Genomic DNA, 18,562 nt, shown 5'->3' with positions numbered 1-18,562 from the left:
ACCACAGTATCATCCCTAGCCCTATTCACCACAGTATCCTCCCTAGCCCTATTCACCACAGTATCATCCCAAGCCCTATTCACCACAGTATCCTCCCTAGCCCTATTCACCACAGTATCCTCCCTAGCCCTATTCACCACAGTATCCTCCCTAGCCCTATTCACCACAGTATCCTCCCTAGCCCTATTCACCACATAATCCTCCCTAGCCCTAATCACCACAGTATCCTCCCTACCCCTATTCCCCACAGTATCCTCCCTAGCCCTATTCACCACAGTATCATCCCTAGCCCTAATCACTATCACCCCTATTCACCACAGTATCATCCCTAGCCCTATTCACCACAGTATCCTCCCTAGCCCTATTCACCACAGTATCATCCCTAGCCCTAATCACCACAGTATCCTCCCTACCCCTATTCCCCACAGTATCCTCCCTAGCCCTATTCACCACAGTATCATCCCTAGCCCTATTCACCACAGTATCATCCCTAGCCCTAATCACCACAGTATCCTCCCTAGCCCTATTCACCACAGTATCATCCCTAGCCCTATTCACCACAGTATCCTCCCTAGCCCTTTCACCACAGTATCATCCCTAGCCCTATTCACCACAGTATCCTCCCTACCCCTATTCCCCACAGTATCCTCCCTAGCCCTATTCACCACAGTATCCTCCCTAGCCCTATTCACCACAGTATCCTCCCTACCCCTATTCCCCACAGTATCCCCCTAGCCCTGTTCACCACAGTATCATCCCTAGCCCTATTCACCACAGTATCCTCCCTAGCCCTATTCACCACAGTATCCTCCCTAGCCCTATTCACCACAGTATCCTCCCTAGCCCTATTCACCACAGTATCCTCCCTAGCCCTATTCACCACAGTATCCTCCCTAGCCCTATTCACCACAGTATCCTCCCTAGCCCTAATCACCACAGTATCCTCCCTACCCCTATTCCCCACAGTATCCTCCCTAGCCCTATTCACCACAGTATCATCCCTAGCCCTATTCACCACAGTATCCTCCCTAGCCCTATTCACCACAGTATCATCCCAAGCCCTATTCACCACATAATCCTCCCTAGCCCTATTCACCACAGTATCCTCCCTAGCCCTATTCACCACAGTATCCTCCCTAGCCCTATTCACCACAGTATCCTCCCTAGCCCTATTCACCACATAATCCTCCCTAGCCCTAATCACCACAGTATCCTCCCTACCCCTATTCCCCACAGTATCCTCCCTAGCCCTATTCACCACAGTATCATCCCTAGCCCTAATCACCACAGTATCACCCTAGCCCTATTCACCACAGTATCATCCCTAGCCCTATTCACCACAGTATCCTCCCTAGCCCTATTCACCACAGTATCATCCCTAGCCCTAATCACCACAGTATCCTCCCTACCCCTATTCCCCACAGTATCCTCCCTAGCCCTATTCACCACAGTATCATCCCTAGCCCTAGTATCATCCCTAGCCCTATTCACCACAGTATCCTCCCTAGCCCTATTCACCACAGTATCCTCCCTAGCCCTATTCACCACAGTATCCTCCCTAGCCCTATTCACCACAGTATCCTCCCTAGCCCTAATCACCACAGTATCCTCCCTACCCCTATTCCCCACAGTATCCTCCCTAGCCCTATTCACCACAGTATCCTCCCTAGCCCTAATCACCACAGTATCCCCCTATTTCACCACAGTATCATCCCTAGCCCTATTCACCACAGTATCCTCCCTAGCCCTATTCACCACAGTATCATCCCTAGCCCTAATCACCACAGTATCCTCCCTACCCCTATTCCCCACAGTATCCTCCCTAGCCCTATTCACCACAGTATCATCCCTAGCCCTATTCACCACAGTATCATCCCTAGCCCTATTCACCACAGTATCATCCCTAGCCCTATTCACCACAGTATCCTCCCTAGCCCTATTCACCACAGTATCCTCCCTAGCCCTATTCACCACAGTATCCTCCCTAGCCCTATTCACCACAGTATCATCCCTAGCCCTAATCACCACAGTATCCTCCCTACCCCTATTCCCCACAGTATCCTCCCTAGCCCTATTCACCACAGTATCCTCCCTAGCCCTATTCACCACAGTAATCCTCCCTAGCCCTAATCACCACAGTATCCTCCCTACCCCTATTCCCCACAGTATCCTCCCTAGCCCTATTCACCACAGTATCACCCCTAGCCCTATTCACCACAGTATCATCCCTAGCCCTATTCACCACAGTATCCTCCCTAGCCCTATTCACCACAGTATCCTCCCTAGCCCTAATCACCACAGTATCCTCCCTAGCCCTATTCCCCACAGTATCCTCCCTAGCCCTATTCACCACAGTATCATCCCTAGCCCTATTCACCACAGTATCATCCCTAGCCCTATTCACCACAGTATCATCCCTAGCCCTATTCACCACAGTATCATCCCTAGCCCTATTCACCACAGTATCCTCCCTAGCCCTATTCACCACAGTATCCTCCCTAGCCCTATTCACCACAGTATCATCCCTAGCCCTATTCACCACAGTATCATCCCTAGCCCTATTCACCACAGTATCCTCCCTAGCCCTATTCACCACAGTATCCTCCCTAGCCCTATTCACCACAGTATCCTCCCTACCCCTATTCACCACAGTATCCTCCCTAGCCCTATTCACCACAGTATCATCCCTAGCCCTATTCACCACAGTATCATCCCTAGCCCTATTCACCACAGTATCCTCCCTAGCCCTATTCACCACAGTATCCTCCCTAGCCCTATTCACCACAGTATCCTCCCTAGCCCTATTCACCACAGTATCCTCCCTAGCCCTATTCACCACAGTATCCTCCCTAGCCCTATTCACCACAGTATCCTCCCTAGCCCTATTCACCACAGTATCCTCCCTAGCCCTATTCACCACAGTATCATCCCTAGCCCTATTCACCACAGTATCCTCCCTAGCCCTATTCACCACAGTATCATCCATAGCCCTATTCCCACAGTATCCTCCCTAGCCCTGTTCACCACAGTATCATCCCTAGCCCTATTCACCACAGTATCCTCCCTAGCCCTATTCACCACAGTATCCTCCCTAGCCCTATTCACCACAGTATCATCCCTAGCCCTATTCACCACAGTATCCTCCCTAGCCCTATTCACCACAGTATCATCCCAAGCCCTATTCACCACAGTATCCTCCCTAGCCCTATTCACCACAGTATCCTCCCTAGCCCTATTCACCACAGTATCCTCCCTACCCCTATTCCCCACAGTATCCTCCCTAGCCCTATTCCCCACAGTATCCTCCCTAGCCCTATTCACCACAGTATCATCCCTAGCCCTATTCACCACAGTATCATCCCTAGCCCTATTCACCACAGTATCCTCCCTAGCCCTATTCACCACAGTATCCTCCCTAGCCCTATTCACCACAGTATCCTCCCTAGCCCTAATCACCACAGTATCCTCCCTACCCCTATTCCCCACAGTATCCTCCCTAGCCCTATTCACCACAGTATCCTCCCTAGCCCTATTCACCACAGTATCCTCCCTAGCCCTATTCACCACAGTATCATCCCTAGCCCTATTCCCCACAGTATCCTCCCTAGCCCTATTCACCACAGTATCCTCCCTAGCCCTATTCACCACAGTATCATCCCTAGCCCTATTCACCACAGTATCCTCCCTAGCCCTATTCACCACAGTATCCTCCCTAGCCCTATTCACCACATAATCCTCCCTAGCCCTAATCACCACAGTATCCTCCCTACCCCTATTCCCCACAGTATCCTCCCTAGCCCTATTCACCACAGTATCCTCCCTAGCCCTATTCACCACAGTATCCTCCCTAGCCCTATTCACCACAGTATCCTCCCTAGCCCTATTCACCACAGTATCCTCCCTAGCCCTATTCACCACAGTATCCTCCCTAGCCCTATTCACCACAGTATCCTCCCTAGCCCTATTCACCACAGTATCATCCCTAGCCCTATTCCCCACAGTATCCTCCCTAGCCCTGTTCACCACAGTATCATCCCTAGCCCTATTCACCACAGTATCCTCCCTAGCCCTATTCACCACAGTATCCTCCCTAGCCCTATTCACCACAGTATCCTCCCTAGCCCTATTCACCACAGTATCATCCCTAGCCCTATTCACCACAGTATCCTCCCTAGCCCTATTCACCACAGTATCCTCCCTAGCCCTAATCACCACAGTATCCTCCCTAGCCCTGTTCACCACAGTATCCTCCCTAGCCCTGTTCACCACAGTATCCTCCCTAGCCCTATTCACCACAGTATCCTCCCTAGCCCTATTCACCACAGTATCATCCCTAGCCCTATTCACCACAGTATCCTCCCTAGCCCTATTCACCACAGTATCCTCCCTAGCCCTATTCACCACAGTATCCTCCCTAGCCCTATTCACCACAGTATCATCCCTAGCCCTATTCACCACAGTATCATCCCTAGCCCTATTCACCACAGTATCATCCCTAGCCCTATTCACCACAGTATCCTCCCTAGCCCTATTCACCACAGTATAAAACTTTACATTACACCTGTATGTATGTATTTACCTCCACGTCGAACAGTGTGGACCCATATCCAGGCCACTCCTTGATGATGTTCATGTATTTGAGCATGGCTGTGTGCTGGTCCAGTCCCTGGAGACGGGACCACTTCTCTAAGATGGAGGTTCTGGTGGCTGAGGTCTCCTCCTTCACCCACATCTCTAGCATCTGAACAAGAACCAGACAAGACTTAGTACCTTGCTCAACAGGCGACAATATCCAAGATGATGTCAGCAACCCTCTGGTTTCACTGAGTACACCAGATGTTTCCAGTCGGAGCTGGGATTCGAACGCTTCTCTAAACTCCTCTAACCGCTAGGCTACCTGTTCCTCCTCTAACTGCTAGGCTACCTGTTCCTTCTCTAACCGCTAGGATACCTGTTCCTTCTCTAACCGCTAGGCTACCTGTTCTTCCTCTAACCGCTAGGCTGCTACCTGTTCCTGGCCTAACCGCTAGGCTACCTGTTCCTCCTCTAAGCGCTAGGCTACCTGTTCCTTCTCTTACAGCTAGGCTACCTGTTCCTGGCGTAACCGCTAGGCTACCTGTTCCTGGCCTAACCGCTAGGCTACCTGTTCCTCCTCTAACCGCTAGGCTACCTGTTCCTCCTCTAACCGCTAGGCTACCTGTTCCTCCTCTAACCGCTAGGCTACCTGTTCCTCCTCTAAGCGCTAGGCTACCTGTTCCTTGTCTTACAGCTAGGCTACCTGTTCCTGGCGTAACCGCTAGGCTACCTGTTCCTGGCCTAACCGCTAGGCTACCTGTTCCTCCTCTAACCGCTAGGCTACCTGTTCCTCCTCTAACCGCTAGGCTACCTGTTCCTCCTCTAACCGCTAGGCTACCTGTTCCTCCTCTAACCGCTAGGCTACATGTTCCTCCTCTAACCGCTAGGCTACCTGTTCCTCCTCTAACCGCTAGGCTACCTGTTCCTGGCCTAACCGCTAGGCTACCTGTTCCTCCTCTAACCGCTAGGCTACCTGTTCCTCCTCTAACCGCTAGGCTACCTGTTCCTCCTCTAACCGCTAGGCTACATGTTCCTCCTCTAACCGCTAGGCTACCTGTTCCTCCTCTAACCGCTAGGCTACCTGTTCCTCCTCTAACCGCTAGGCTACCTGTTCCTCCTCTAACCGCTAGGCTACCTGTTCCTCCTCTAACCGCTAGGCTACCTGTTCCTCCTCCATCTTCTGTTTCTTCATGGAGCCCGTCTTCAGCCCGCTGCGGCGCAGGGTCCCGTCCAGGAAGCTGGTCCGCCTCCGCTCCAGGGTGTGGCCCCCTGGCCCCGTCCCGCCGGCCGCGCCCACCTATACAAAATAATACACTTGTATTAGTCCACCAAAGCAAAACAATAAACCTTTTTTTGTCCATTTGTTACAGTGAACACCGGAAATGTGGAACTTCCTCAGTTGTCAACCTCCCCAAATAGCACTCAGACACAGACACGCAATGCACACACACAGCCGCAGAGCAGCACCCCCTGGATGGAGCGTTACCTACCTTGGTGAAGTGCAGGATACGTGCGCGGAGCCTCCCTACAGGGTAGACGGTGTCCAGAGACCAGCTGACCCGGGCCTTGTCTCCGTGGAGGAACTGGAGCCTCAGAGCGGCCAGGTGCTGCAGGGTGTCTTCTGGGGCTGGGAGGTGACCACTGGTCAGAGACTCATGAGCCTGGAGGAGACATGTATATTACAACATTACATTTATATTAACATTAAATTATATTTACTTAACATTACATTTATATTATCAATAAAATACATTAATATATTACATTGACATTATCATTAAAATACATTTACATAACATTTTTTATATGAACATTAAAATTAATTTACATTTAGATCCAGGTATTCTGGCGCTGTAGGGTGGCGCCCAAAGTACTTCTTCTAATCAGCTATATGTAACATTTTATTCTGCATTTCTCTATCCAGGTGTTGACACTGTATTTCTCTATCCAAATGCTGTCTAATAGTAGCAAAATGGCAGACCAGGAAGTAACTGACCTGTTCGAACATGAAAGCGAACTCCACCCCTTCCTTGGGCATGCTCTCTACATCCAGGAAACAGTAGAGTTTGAAGTAGAGCTTCCACTGTCCCTCCTCCTCTACTTCCTCACTGCCTGACAGCCTGGAAATTAGTCAATCAAGAAAAAACAACAACCAATTAATCAGCCAATCAATCAACCAACCAACCAATGTCAAACATTTTCCACGCAAATGTACAGTAATAACCTCAAGAAGTGTGTGGGTCAGAGATGAGAGTTACAGTATTTAATCATGTATGTGTCATGCTGATATCTCTCTGTGGGTAGTTATGATATCTTTGAGCTGTCTTGCTAACACCACAACAGCGTGACAATGACCATAGGAGTTGGCAGGAAACGCATATAAGGCTCTCCCTTTGACAAATATGACCATAACTCTATCTTCCCGATTCCTGCTTACAAGCAAAAACTCAAACAGGAAGTACCAGTGATGTGCTCAATATGGAAGTGGTCTGATGACACGGATGCTAAGCTACAGGACTGTTTCCCTGGCACAGACTGGAATATGAGGCGTATACCACATGAGTAACCAGCTTCATTAATTATTTAGAGTCTAAGACATTGGGAGGGGGGGTGTGCTAAGCCCTTAGAAACGCAATGAATAATAAATTCATAAATGGCAAAAAAGGTCTATTCTCTGTGCATCTCTCTCTCTCCAGCTGAACTCTCACCTCTCAAACTTGGCGAGTACGTCAGCCACGATGACTCTGCTCTCCACAGCCCGGTCCGTAGTGTTGTTGTGTTGAAACAGGGAAAACATGTTTCTACTGTCCTCCATGGCCAGGCCTCGGATCAACTTCTCCACCACCTGGGGGACAATAACACACCTGACTAAACCTCACCACCTGGGGACAGAGGGACATTAACACAATAGACTAAACCTCACCACCTGGGGACAGAGGGACATTAAAACATCTGACTAAACCTCACCACCTGGGGACAGAGGGACATTAAAACATCTGACTAAACCTCACCACCTGGGGACAGAGGGACATTAACACACCTGACTAAACCTCACCACCTGGGAACAGAGGGACATTAACACACCTGACTAAACCTCACCACCTGGGAACAGAGGGACATTAACACATCTGACTAAACCTCACCACCTGGGGACAGAGGGACATTAACACACCTGACTAAACCTCACCACCTGGGGACAGAGGGACATTAACACACCTGACTAAACCTCACCACCTGAGGACAGAGGGACAATAACACATCTGACTAAACCTCACCACCTGGGGACAGAGGGACATTAAAACATCAGACTAAACCTCACCACCTGGGAACAGAGGGACAATAACACATCTGACTAAACCTCACCATCTGGGGACAGAGGGACATTAAAACATCTGACTAAACCTCACCACCTGGGAACAGAGGGACAATAACACATCTGACTAAACCTCACCATCTGGGGACAGAGGGACATTAAAACATCTGACTAAACCTCACCACCTGGGAACAGAGGGACAATAACACATCTGACTAAACCTCACCACCTGGGGACAGAGGGACATTAAAACATCTGACTAAACCTCACCACCTGGGAACAGAGGGACATTAACACACCTGACTAAACCTCACCATCTGGGGACAGAGGGACAATAACACATCTGACTAAACCTCACCACCTGGGGACAGAGGGACATTAAAACATCTGACTAAACCTCACCACCTGGGGACAGAGGGACAATAACACATCTGACTAAACCTCACCACCTGGGGACAGAGGGACATTAAAACATCTGACTAAACCTCACCACCTGGGGACAGAGGGACATTAAAACATCTGACTAAACCTCACCACCTGGGGACAGAGGGACAATAACACATCTGACTAAACCTCACCACCTGGGGACAGAGGGACATTAAAACATCTGACTAAACCTCACCATCTGGGGACAGAGGGACAATAACACATCTGACTAAACCTCACCACCTGGGAACAGCAAAGCACTGTATATACTGTATTTTTACAGCTACTACTCCTTGTGGAAAACATACTTTTTATAGTATAATCCACAGAACAGCGTAGTGTAGATGTGGACATGTCAGAGCAACGCAGCATTAGTTACCTCTCCAGCGGTGGTGTGTGAGTTGATGGAGATCTTGCAGGATCCTCCTCCGTGGCAGTAGACCGTAGTCGTCATTTCCTGCCTGGTCAGTAAGGCTACGATCTCCTCCTGAGACGGCACACAGTCCCTGACCTTGGTCCTCTTCAGAGACTCACCTATGAAATGGGCAAACATGTCCACCTCTGTTCCAGGAAACTGCTCCTTCACCCTGGAGAACAACAGACAGAGGGTCACGGAGGTGTAGAGGATGAGCAAATCAACGTTACTGATGTCATACTGTCCAGTTTAACAATCCATACAAATCAATCACAGAAAATACGGCTATTTATACTACAAGCTATAGGGAGGGAACACATTCTGCTGACTAGGAGTTATAGGGAGGGAACACATTCTGCTGACTAGAAGCTATAGGGAGGGAACACATTCTGCTGACTAGGAGCTATAGGGAGGGAACACATTCTGCTGACTAGAAGCTATAGGGAGGGAACACATTCTGCTGACTAGAAGCTATAGGGGGAACACATTCTGGACTAGAACAGATTCTGCTGACTAGAAGCTATAGGGAGGGAACACATTCTGCTGACTAGAAGCTATAGGGAGGGAACACATTCTGCTGACTAGAAGCTATAGGGAGGGAACACATTCTGCTGACTAGAAGCTATAGGAAGGGAACACATTCTGCTGACTAGAAGCTATAGGAAGGGAACACATTCTGCTGACTAGAGCTATAGGGAGGGAACACATTCTGCTGACTAGAAGCTATAGGGGAGGGAACACATTCTGCTGACTAGAAGCTATAGGAGGGAACACATTCTGCTGACTAGAAGCTATAGGAAGGGAACAGATTCTGCTGACTAGAAGCTATAGGGAGGGAACACATTCTGCTGACTAGAAGCTATAGGGAGGGAACACATTCTGCTGACTAGAAGCTATAGGGAGGGAACACATTCTGCTGACTAGAAGCTTTGGGAGGGAACACATTCTGCTGACTAGAAGCTGATAGGGCTAGGGAACACATTCTGCTGACTAGAAGCTATAGGGAGGGAACACATTCTGCTGACTAGAAGCTATAGGGAAGGGAACACATTCTGCTGACTAGAAGCTATAGGGAGGGAACACATTCTGCTGACTAGAAGCTATAGGGAGGGAACACATTCTGCTGACTAGAAGCTATAGGGAGGGAACACATTCTGCTGACTAGAAGCTATAGGGAGGGAACACATTCTGCTGACTAGAAGCTATAGGGAGGGAACACATTCTGCTGACTAGAAGCTATAGGGAGGGAACACATTCTGCTGACTAGAAGCTATAGGGAGGGAACACATTCTGCTGACTAGAAGCTATAGGAAGGGAACACATTCTGCTGACTAGAGCTATAGGGGGAGGGAACACATTCTGCTGACTAGAAGCTTAGGGAGGAACACATTCTGCTGACTAGAAGCTATAGGGAGGGAACACATTCTGCTGACTAGAAGCTATAGGGAGGGAACACATTCTGCTGACTAGAAGCTATAGGGAGGGAACACATTCTGCTGACTAGAAGCTATAGGGAGGGAACACATTCTGCTGACTAGAAGCTATAGGGAGGGAACACGTTCTGCTGACTAGAAGCTATAGGGAGGGAACACATTCTGCTGACTAGAAGCTTTGGGAGGGAACACATTCTGCTGACTAGAAGCTATAGGGAGGGAACACATTCTGCTGACTAGAAGCTATAGGGAGGGAACACATTCTGCTGACTAGAAGCTATAGGAAGGGAACACATTCTGCTGACTAGAAGCTATAGGAAGGGAACACATTCTGCTGACTAGGAGCTATAGGGAGGGAACACATTCTGCTGACTAGGAGCTATAGGGAGGGAACACATTCTGCTGACTAGAAGCTATAGGGAGGGAACACATTCTGCTGACTAGAAGCTATAGGGAGGGAACACATTCTGCTGACTAGGAGCTATAGGGAGGGAACACATTCTGCTGACTAGAAGCTATAGGGAGGGAACACATTCTGCTGACTAGGAGCTATAGGGAGGGAACACATTCTGCTGACTAGAAGCTATAGGGAGGGAACACATTCTGCTGACTAGAAGCTATAGGGAGGGAACACATTCTGCTGACTAGAAGCTATAGGGAGGGAACACATTCTGCTGACTAGGAGCTATAGGGGGAGGGAACACATTCTGCTGACTAGAGGGAACATGTTCTGCTGAGCACATTCTGGAAGGGGGAACACGTTCTGCTGACTAGGAGCTATAGGGAGGGAACACATTCTGCATGCGGCTCAGCATCTTTCTAAGGACTCAGGAAAGGAGCGTGACTGAAGGAGGGGTGGTGAGTGTAGAGTTCAGTCTGGTTCTAGAAGAGTCTTGCCTTCTGAAGGAGGGGTGAACTAAAGGAGGAGTGTGACTGAAGGACAGGGGTGAACTAAAGGAGGAGAGTGACTGAAGGACAGGGGTGGAGTAGGACAAGAATTTGGCCCTGGTATTTTATCCACACCAGCCCATATCACTGCGTGCGCTGCCAATTCACCAAGCCCCACTTTCATTTTACCAGCTCATGTTTAAAACAAATACAATATATGAAAACAGCATTGACAGGGCCTTGTTCTGCTCAATGGTCTCTACCTAGATAGTAGTCGAAATACACCAATCCATGTTGTCGACTTAGAAAGAAAACAAGATAAAAATTGCCGACACCATTCAAACCAATAAGGGTTCGTAACTTTAAAGTCAATTATGTCAGAATCATATTTTTGCAGATAGAACCTTCTAGTTCCAAGCTCACGGACTGCCAAAATGGTTCCTAAGTTTATAAAACAATAACACATCTGGTGATGGTTAATTAACCAATTACCATTGATATTATAAGCATTTCGCTGCACCTGCGGTCCCCATCTGCAAAATGTGTGTACAAGACCAATAACATTTGATTTGATCACATCATGCTTAGGGTCGTGGATGAAAATGTCCAGTTGGACATTATTTTGGCTACCATGGCTAGAAGAAAATATCTCAGTAACTTTTAAAGAGGAGTCTCAAAGAAGCATATGGTGTTTTAAAGTGTGTGTGTGTGTGTGTGTCTCAGTCACCAGATCTCGACAACAGTGGTAGGCCTGATCACAGACAATGATGAGACAGCCTATAGGAAGGAGGTCAGAGACCTGGCAGTGTGTTGCAGGGACAACAACCACTCCCTCAACATGAGTAGGAAAGGAGCTGATCGTGGACGACAGGAAATGGAGGACCGAGCCACGCCCCCATTCACATCAACAGGGCTGTAGTGGAGCAGGTTGAGAGCTTCAAGTTCCTTGGTGTCCACATCACCAACAAACTAACATGGTCCAAACACACCAAGACAGTCGTGAAGAGGGCACGACAAAACCTATTCCCCCTCAGGAGACTGAAAAGATTTGGCATGGGTCCCCAGATCCTCAAAAGGTTCTACAGCTGCACCATCGAGAGCATCCTGACTGGTTGCATCACCGCCTGATACGGTAACTGCTCAGCCTCTGGCCGCAAGGCACTAAAGGGTAGTGTGTACGGCCCAGTCCATCACTGGGGCCAAGCTTCCTGTCATCCAGGACCTCTATACCAAGTGGTGTCAGAGGAAGGCCTGACAAATGGTCAAAGTCACCCCAAGTCATAGACTGTTCTCTCTGCTACCGCACAGCAAGCGGTACCGGAGCGCCAAGTCTGTATACTACTACCAGATGTAAACTACTACCAGTTGTAAACCAGTTGTAAACTACTACCAGTTGTAAACCAGTTGTAGGCTACTACCAGTTGTAAACCAGTTGTAGGCTAAAAGCAGTTCTAAACTACTACCAGTTGTAAACTACTACCAGTTGTAGGCTACTACCAGTTGTAAACCAGTTGTAGGCTACTACCAGTTGTAAACTACTACCAGTTGTAAACTACTACCAGTTGTAAACTACTACCAGTTGTAAACCAGTTGTAGGCTACTACCAGTTGTAAACCAGTTGCAGGCTACTACCATTTGTAAAACAATTGAAGGCTACTACCAGTTGTAGGCTACTACAAGATGTAAACTACTTCAAGATGTAAACTAACTACTACCAGTTGTAAACTACTACCAGTTGTAAACCAGCTGTAGGCTACTATTAGTTGTAAACTACTACCAGTTATAAACCAGTTATAGGCTACTACCAGTTGTAAACCAGTTGTAGGCTACTACCAGTTGTAAACCAGCTGTAGGCTACTACTAGTTGTAAACTACTACCAGTTATAAACCAGTTATAGGCTACTACCAGTTGTAAACCAGTTGTAGGCTACTACCAGTTGTAAACCAGTTGCAGGCTACTACAAGATGTAAACTACTACAAGATGTAAACTACTACCAGTTGTAAACCAGTTTAGGCTACTACCAGTTGTAAACCAGTAGTAGGCTACTACCAGTTGTAAACCAGTTGTAGGCTACTACCAGTTGTAAACTACTAAAGTTGTAAACTACTACCAGTTGTAAACCAGTTGTAGGCTACAACCAGTTGTAAACTATTACCAGTTGTAAACTACTACCAGTTGTAAACTACTACCAGTTGTAAACTATTACCAGATGTACACTACTGAAGTTGTAAACTATTACCAGTTGTAAACCAGTTGTAGGCTACTACCAGTTGTAAACCAGTTGTAGGCTACTACTAGTTGTAAACTACTACCAGTTGTAAACCAGTTGTAAACTATTACCAGTTGTAAACCAGTTGTAGGCTACTACCAGTTGTAAACCAGTTGTAGGCTACTACCAGTTGTAAACCAGTTGTAGGCTACTACCAGTTGTAAACTACTACCAGTTGTATACCAGTTGTAGGCTACTACCAGTTGTAAACTACTACCAGTTGTAAACCAGTTGTAGGCTACTACCAGTTGTAAACCAGTTGTAGGCTACTACCAGTTGTAAACGACTACCAGTTGTAAACTATTACCAGATGTAAACTACTGAAGTTGTAAACTATTACCCATGATACCTATAGGCCAGTTCTCATTTTGCACGTACGCCGCTCCATATCTCAAAGCCATATAAATATCTTGGTTTTAAAATAGTTGCTATTGAAAGGGAAAGGGAAGGGAAATGGAAAGGAAGGGGAAGGGGAAGGAAGGGAAAAGGAAAGGGAAGGGGAAGGGAAGGGAAGGGGAAGGGAAGGGAAAGGGAAGGGAAGGGGAAGGGGAGGGAAAGGAAGGGAAGGGGAAGGGGAAGGGGAAGGAAGGGAAGGGGAAGGGAAAGGGGAAAGTGAAGGGGAAGGGAAAGGAAGGGGAAGGGGAAGGGGAAGGGGAAGGGAAAGGAACGGAAGGGAAGGGGAAAGGAAGTGAAGGTAAGGGGAAGGAAGGGAAGGAAGGGAAAGGAAGGGAAAGGAAAGGAAGGGAAGGGAAAGGAAGGGGAAGGGGAAGGGAAAGGAAGGGAAGGGAAAGGAAGGGAAGAGGAAGGGAAAGGAATGGAAGGGAAAGGAGGGGAAGGGAAGGGGAGGGAAGGGAAGGGGAAGGAAGGGGAAGGAAGGGAAAGGAAGGGAAGAGAAGGGGAAAGGAAGGGAAAGGGAAAGGAAGGGAAGGGGAAGGGGAAGGAAGGGAAGGGAAGGGGAAGGGAAAGGAAGGGAAGGGAAGAAGAAGGGGAAGGAAGGGAAAGGAAGGGAAGGAAGGGAAAGGAAGGGAATGGAAGGAAAGGAAGGGAAAGGAAGGGAAAGGGAAGGGAAGGGGAAAGGAAGGGGAAGAGGAAGGGAAGGGAAAGGAAGGGGAGGGAAGGGGAAGGGAAGGAAGGGAAGGAAGGGAAAGGAAAGGAAGGGAAAGGAAGGGAAGGGAAGGGAAGGGAAAGGAAGGGGAAGAGGAAGGGGAAGGAAGGGAAGGGAAGGGAAGGGGAAGGGAAGGGAAAGGAAGGGAAGGGAAAGGAAGGGGAAGGAAGGGGGGAAGGGAAGGGAAGGAAGGGGAAAGGAAGGAAGGAAGGGGGGGAAGGGAAAGGGAAGGAAGGGAAAGGAAGGGGAAGGGGAAGGAAGGAAGGGAAGGGGGAAGGGGAAGGGAAAAAGGAAGGGAAGGGAAGGAAGGAAGGAAGGAAGGAAAAGGAAAGGAAGGAAGGGGAAGGGGAAGGGGAAGGAAGGAAGGGAAAAGGGGGAAGGGAAGGGGAAGGAAGGGAAGGAAGGGGAAGGGGAAGGAAGGAAAGGAAGGGAAAGGAAGGAAAGGAAGGGGGGAAGGGAAAGGAAGGGGAAAGGAAGGGGGAAGGGAAGGAAGGGGAAAGGGAAGGAAAAGGAAGGAAGGGGGAAGGAAGGAAGGGAAGAAGGAAAGGAAGGGAAGGGGAAGGGAAAGGAAGGGAAGGAAGGAAGGGAAAGGAAGGGAAGGGAAAGGGAAGGGAAAGGGGAAAGGAAGGGAAAGGAAGGGGAAGGGAAAGGAAGGGGGAAAGGAAGGGAAAGGAAGGGAAGGAGAAGGGAAGGGGAAAGGAAGGGGAAGGGAAGGGAAGGGAAGGGAAGGGAAGGGAAAGGAAGGGAAGGGGAAGGGGAAGGGAAAGGAAGGGAAGGGAAAGGGAAGGGAAGGAAGGAAAGGGGAAAGGAAGGAAGGAAGGAAGGGAAGGGAAGGAAAGGAAGGAGAAGGGAAGGAAGGAAGGGAAGGGGAAGGGAAGGAAGGAAGGGAAAAGGAAGGAAAAGGAAGGAAGGAAAGGAAGGGAAGGGAAGGGAAGGAAAGGGAAGGGAAGGGGGAAAGGGAAGGGAAGGAAGGAAGGAAGGGGAAGGAAAGGAAGGGGAAGGGAAAGGGAAGGAAAGGGAAGGGAAAGGAAGGGAAGGGAAAGGAAGGGAAAAAGAAGGGAAGGAAGGAAGGGAAAGGAAGGGGAAGGGGAAGGGAAAGGAAGGGAAGGGGGAGGGAAGGAAGGGAAGGGGAAGGGAAAGGAAGGGAAGGGAAGGGGAAGGGAAGGGAAGGAAAAGGGGAAGGGAAAGGAAGGGAAGGGAAGGGGAAGGGGAAGGGAAAGGAAGGGAAGGGGAAGGGAAGGAAGGAAGGAAGGGAAGGAAGGGAAGGGGAAGGGAAAGGAAGGGGAAGGGAAAGGAAGGGAAGGGAAGGGAAGGAGAAGGGGAAGGGAAAGGAAGGGAAGGGAAGGGAAAGGAAGGAAGGGGGAAGGGAAAGGAAGGAAGGGAAGGGAAGGGAAGGGAAGGAAGGGAAAGGAAGGGAAGGGAAAGGAAGGGGAAGGAAGGAAGGGGAAGGGGGAAGGAAGGGAAGGAAGGAAGAGGAAGGGAAGGGAAGGAAAGAAGGAAGAAGGGAAAGGAAGGGAAGGAAGGGAAAGGAAGGGGAAGGGAAGGGAAGGGAAGGAAGGGAAGGAAGGGAAGGAAAAGGGGAAGGAAGGGAAGGAGGAAGGGAAGGGGAAGGGAAGGAAGGAAGGGGAAGGGAAGGAAGGGAAGGGGAAGGGAAGAAGGGAAGGGAAAGGAAGGGAAGGGAAGGGAAAGGAAGGAAGGAAAGGGGGAAGGGAAAGGAAGGGAAAGGAAGGAAGGGGGAAGGGAAAAAGGGAAGGAAGGGAGGAAGGAAGGGAAAGGAAGGGGAAGGGGAAGGGAAGGAAAGGAAGGGGAAAGGAAGGGAAGGAAAGGAAGGGAAGGGGAAGGAAGGGAAGGGAAAGGAAGGAAGGGAAGGGGAAGGGAAGGGAGGAAGGGGAAGAAGAAAGGAAGGGGAAGGGAAGGAAGGAAGGGAAAGGAAGGGAAGGGAAGGAAGGAAGGGAAGGGAAAGGAAGGAAGGAAGGGAAGGGGAAGGGAAAGGAAGGGAAGGGGAAGGGAAGGGAAAGGAAGGAAAGGAAAGGAAGGGGAAGGAAGGAAGGGAAGGAAGGAAGGGAAGGAAGGGAAGGAAGGGAAGGGAAGGAGGAAGGGAAGGAGGAAGAAGGAAGGGAAGGGGAAGGAAGGAAGGAAGGGAAGGGGAAGGGAAGGGAAAGGAAAAGGGAAGGGAAGGAAGGAAGGAAGGAAGGGAAGGAAGGAAGGAAAGGAAGGAAGGGAAAGGAAAGGAAGGGGGGAAGGAAGGGAAGGGAAGGGGAAGGAAGGAAGGGAAGGAGGAAGGGGAAGGAAAAGGGGAAGGAAAAGGGAAGGGAAGGGAAAGGAAGGAAAGGAAGGAAGGAAGAAGGGGAAGGGAAGGGAAGGAGGGAAGGGAAGGGGAAGGGAAGGAAGAAGGGAAAGGAAGGGAAGGGGAAGGAAGGGAAGGGGAAGGGAAGGGAAAGGGAAGGGAAGGAAGGGGAAAAGGAAGGAAGGAAGGGAAGGAAGGGAAAGGAAGGGAAAGGAAGGAAGGAAGGAAGGAAGGGAAGGAAAGGGAAGGGAAGGAAGGAAAGGAAGGAAGGGGGAAAGGAAGGGAAGGAAAGGGGGAAGGGGAAGGGAAGGGAAGGGAAGGGAAGGGGAAGGGAAGGAAGGGAAGGGAAAAGGGAAGGAAGGGGGGAAGGGAAAGGGAAGGAAGGGAAGGAAGGAAGGAAGGGAAGGGGAAGGAAGGAAAGGAAGGGAAGGGAAAGGAAGGGAAGGGAAGGAGGAAGGAAGGGAAGGAAGGGAAGGAAGGGAAGGGGAAGGAAGGAAGGAAGGAAGGGGAAGGGAAGGGGAAGGGAAGGAAAGGGAAAGGAAGGAAAGGGAAGGAAGGAAGGGGAAGGAAGGAAGGAAGGGAAGGAAGGGAAGGAAAGGAAGGGAAGGAAGGAAGGAAGGGAAGGAAGAAAGGGAAGGGAAGGGGGAAGGAAAAGGAAGGAAGGAAGGGAAAGGAAGGAAGGAAGGGGAAGGAAAGGAAAGGAAGGGAAGGGAAGGAAGGAAGGGGGGAAAGGAAAGGAAGGGAAGGAAGGGAAGAAGGGGAAGGGGAGGAAGGAAGGAAGGAAGGGAAGGAAGGGGAAGGGAAGGGAGGAAGGGGGAAGGGAAGGAAGGAAGGGAAGGGAAAGGAAGGGAAGGGAAGGAAGGAAGGAAGGAAGGAAGGGGGGGAAAGGAAGGGAAAGGAAGGGGGAAGGAAGGAAAGGAAGGAAGGAAAGGAAGGAAGGGGAAGGGAAAGGAAGGGAAGGGAAGGGAAGGGAAGGAAGGGGGAAGGGAAGGGAAGGGAAGGGAAGGGAAGGAGGAAGGAAGGGGAAGGAAGGAAGGGGAAGGAAGGGAAGGAAGGGAAAGGAAGGAAGGGAAGGAAAAGGGGAAGGAAGGGAAGGGGAAGGAAGGGAAAGGAAGGAAGAAGGAAGGGGAAAGGAAGGAAGGAAGGGAAAGGAAGGGGAAGGGAAGGGAAGGGGGGAAGGGGGGAAGGAAGGGGGAAGGGAAAGGAAGGGAAGGAAGGGAAAGGAAGGAAGGGAAGGGAAAGGAAGGGAAGGGGGGAAGGAAGGGAAGGAAGGGAAAGGAAGGGAAGGAAGGGAAGGGAAGGAAAGGAAGGAAGGAAGGGAAGGGAAGGGAAGGAAGGAAGGGAAGGGGGAAGGGGAAGGGAAGGAAGGGAAGGGGAAGGGAAGGAAGGAAGGAAAGGGGAAGGGAAGGGAAAGGAAGGGGGAAAGGAAGGGAAGGGAAGGAAAGGAAGGAAGGAAGGAAGAAGGGGAAGGAAGGAAGGGAAGGAAGGAAAAGGAAGGGGAAGGAAGGGAAGGGAAAGGAAGGGAAGGAAAGGAAAGGGAAAGGAAGGGAAGGGAAGGGGAAGGAAAGGGAAGGAAGGGAAGGAAGGGGGGAAGGAAGGGGGAAGGAAGGGGGAAGGAAGGAAGGAAGGGAAGGGAAGGAAGGAAGGGGGAAGGAAGGGAAGGGGGAAGGGAAAGGAAGGAAGGAAGAAAGGAAGGGAAGGGAAGGGGGGAAGGAAGGGGAAGGAAAGGGGAAGGGAAGGAAGGGGAAGGGAAAGGAAGGAAGGAAGGAAGGGAAGGAAGGGAAGGGAAGGAAAGGAAGGGGAAGGAAAGGAAGGAAGGGGAAGGGGAAGGAAGGAAGGGAAGGGAAGG

General features: G+C 49.9%; 1 protein-coding gene across 1 annotated transcript in view; it reads right to left on the bottom strand.

Moving 5' to 3' along the window:
- Window positions 1–18,562, bottom strand: part of LOC135521387 (unconventional myosin-X-like) — a 314,073-nt gene that overhangs the window by 21,264 nt on the left and 274,247 nt on the right. The window contains 6 exon segments of the mRNA XM_064947288.1: window positions 4,580–4,741; window positions 5,738–5,872; window positions 6,066–6,236; window positions 6,572–6,695; window positions 7,284–7,420; window positions 8,694–8,901. Of these exon segments, the coding sequence (XP_064803360.1) occupies window positions 4,580–4,741; window positions 5,738–5,872; window positions 6,066–6,236; window positions 6,572–6,695; window positions 7,284–7,420; window positions 8,694–8,901 (937 nt within the window).

Source organism: Oncorhynchus masou, chromosome 29 (genome assembly GCF_036934945.1).
Source record: "Oncorhynchus masou masou isolate Uvic2021 chromosome 29, UVic_Omas_1.1, whole genome shotgun sequence".
Taxonomy (NCBI): domain Eukaryota; kingdom Metazoa; phylum Chordata; class Actinopteri; order Salmoniformes; family Salmonidae; genus Oncorhynchus; species Oncorhynchus masou.
Note: the sequence above shows the minus strand (reverse complement) of the source record. Positions and strands in the feature narration are given on the sequence as shown.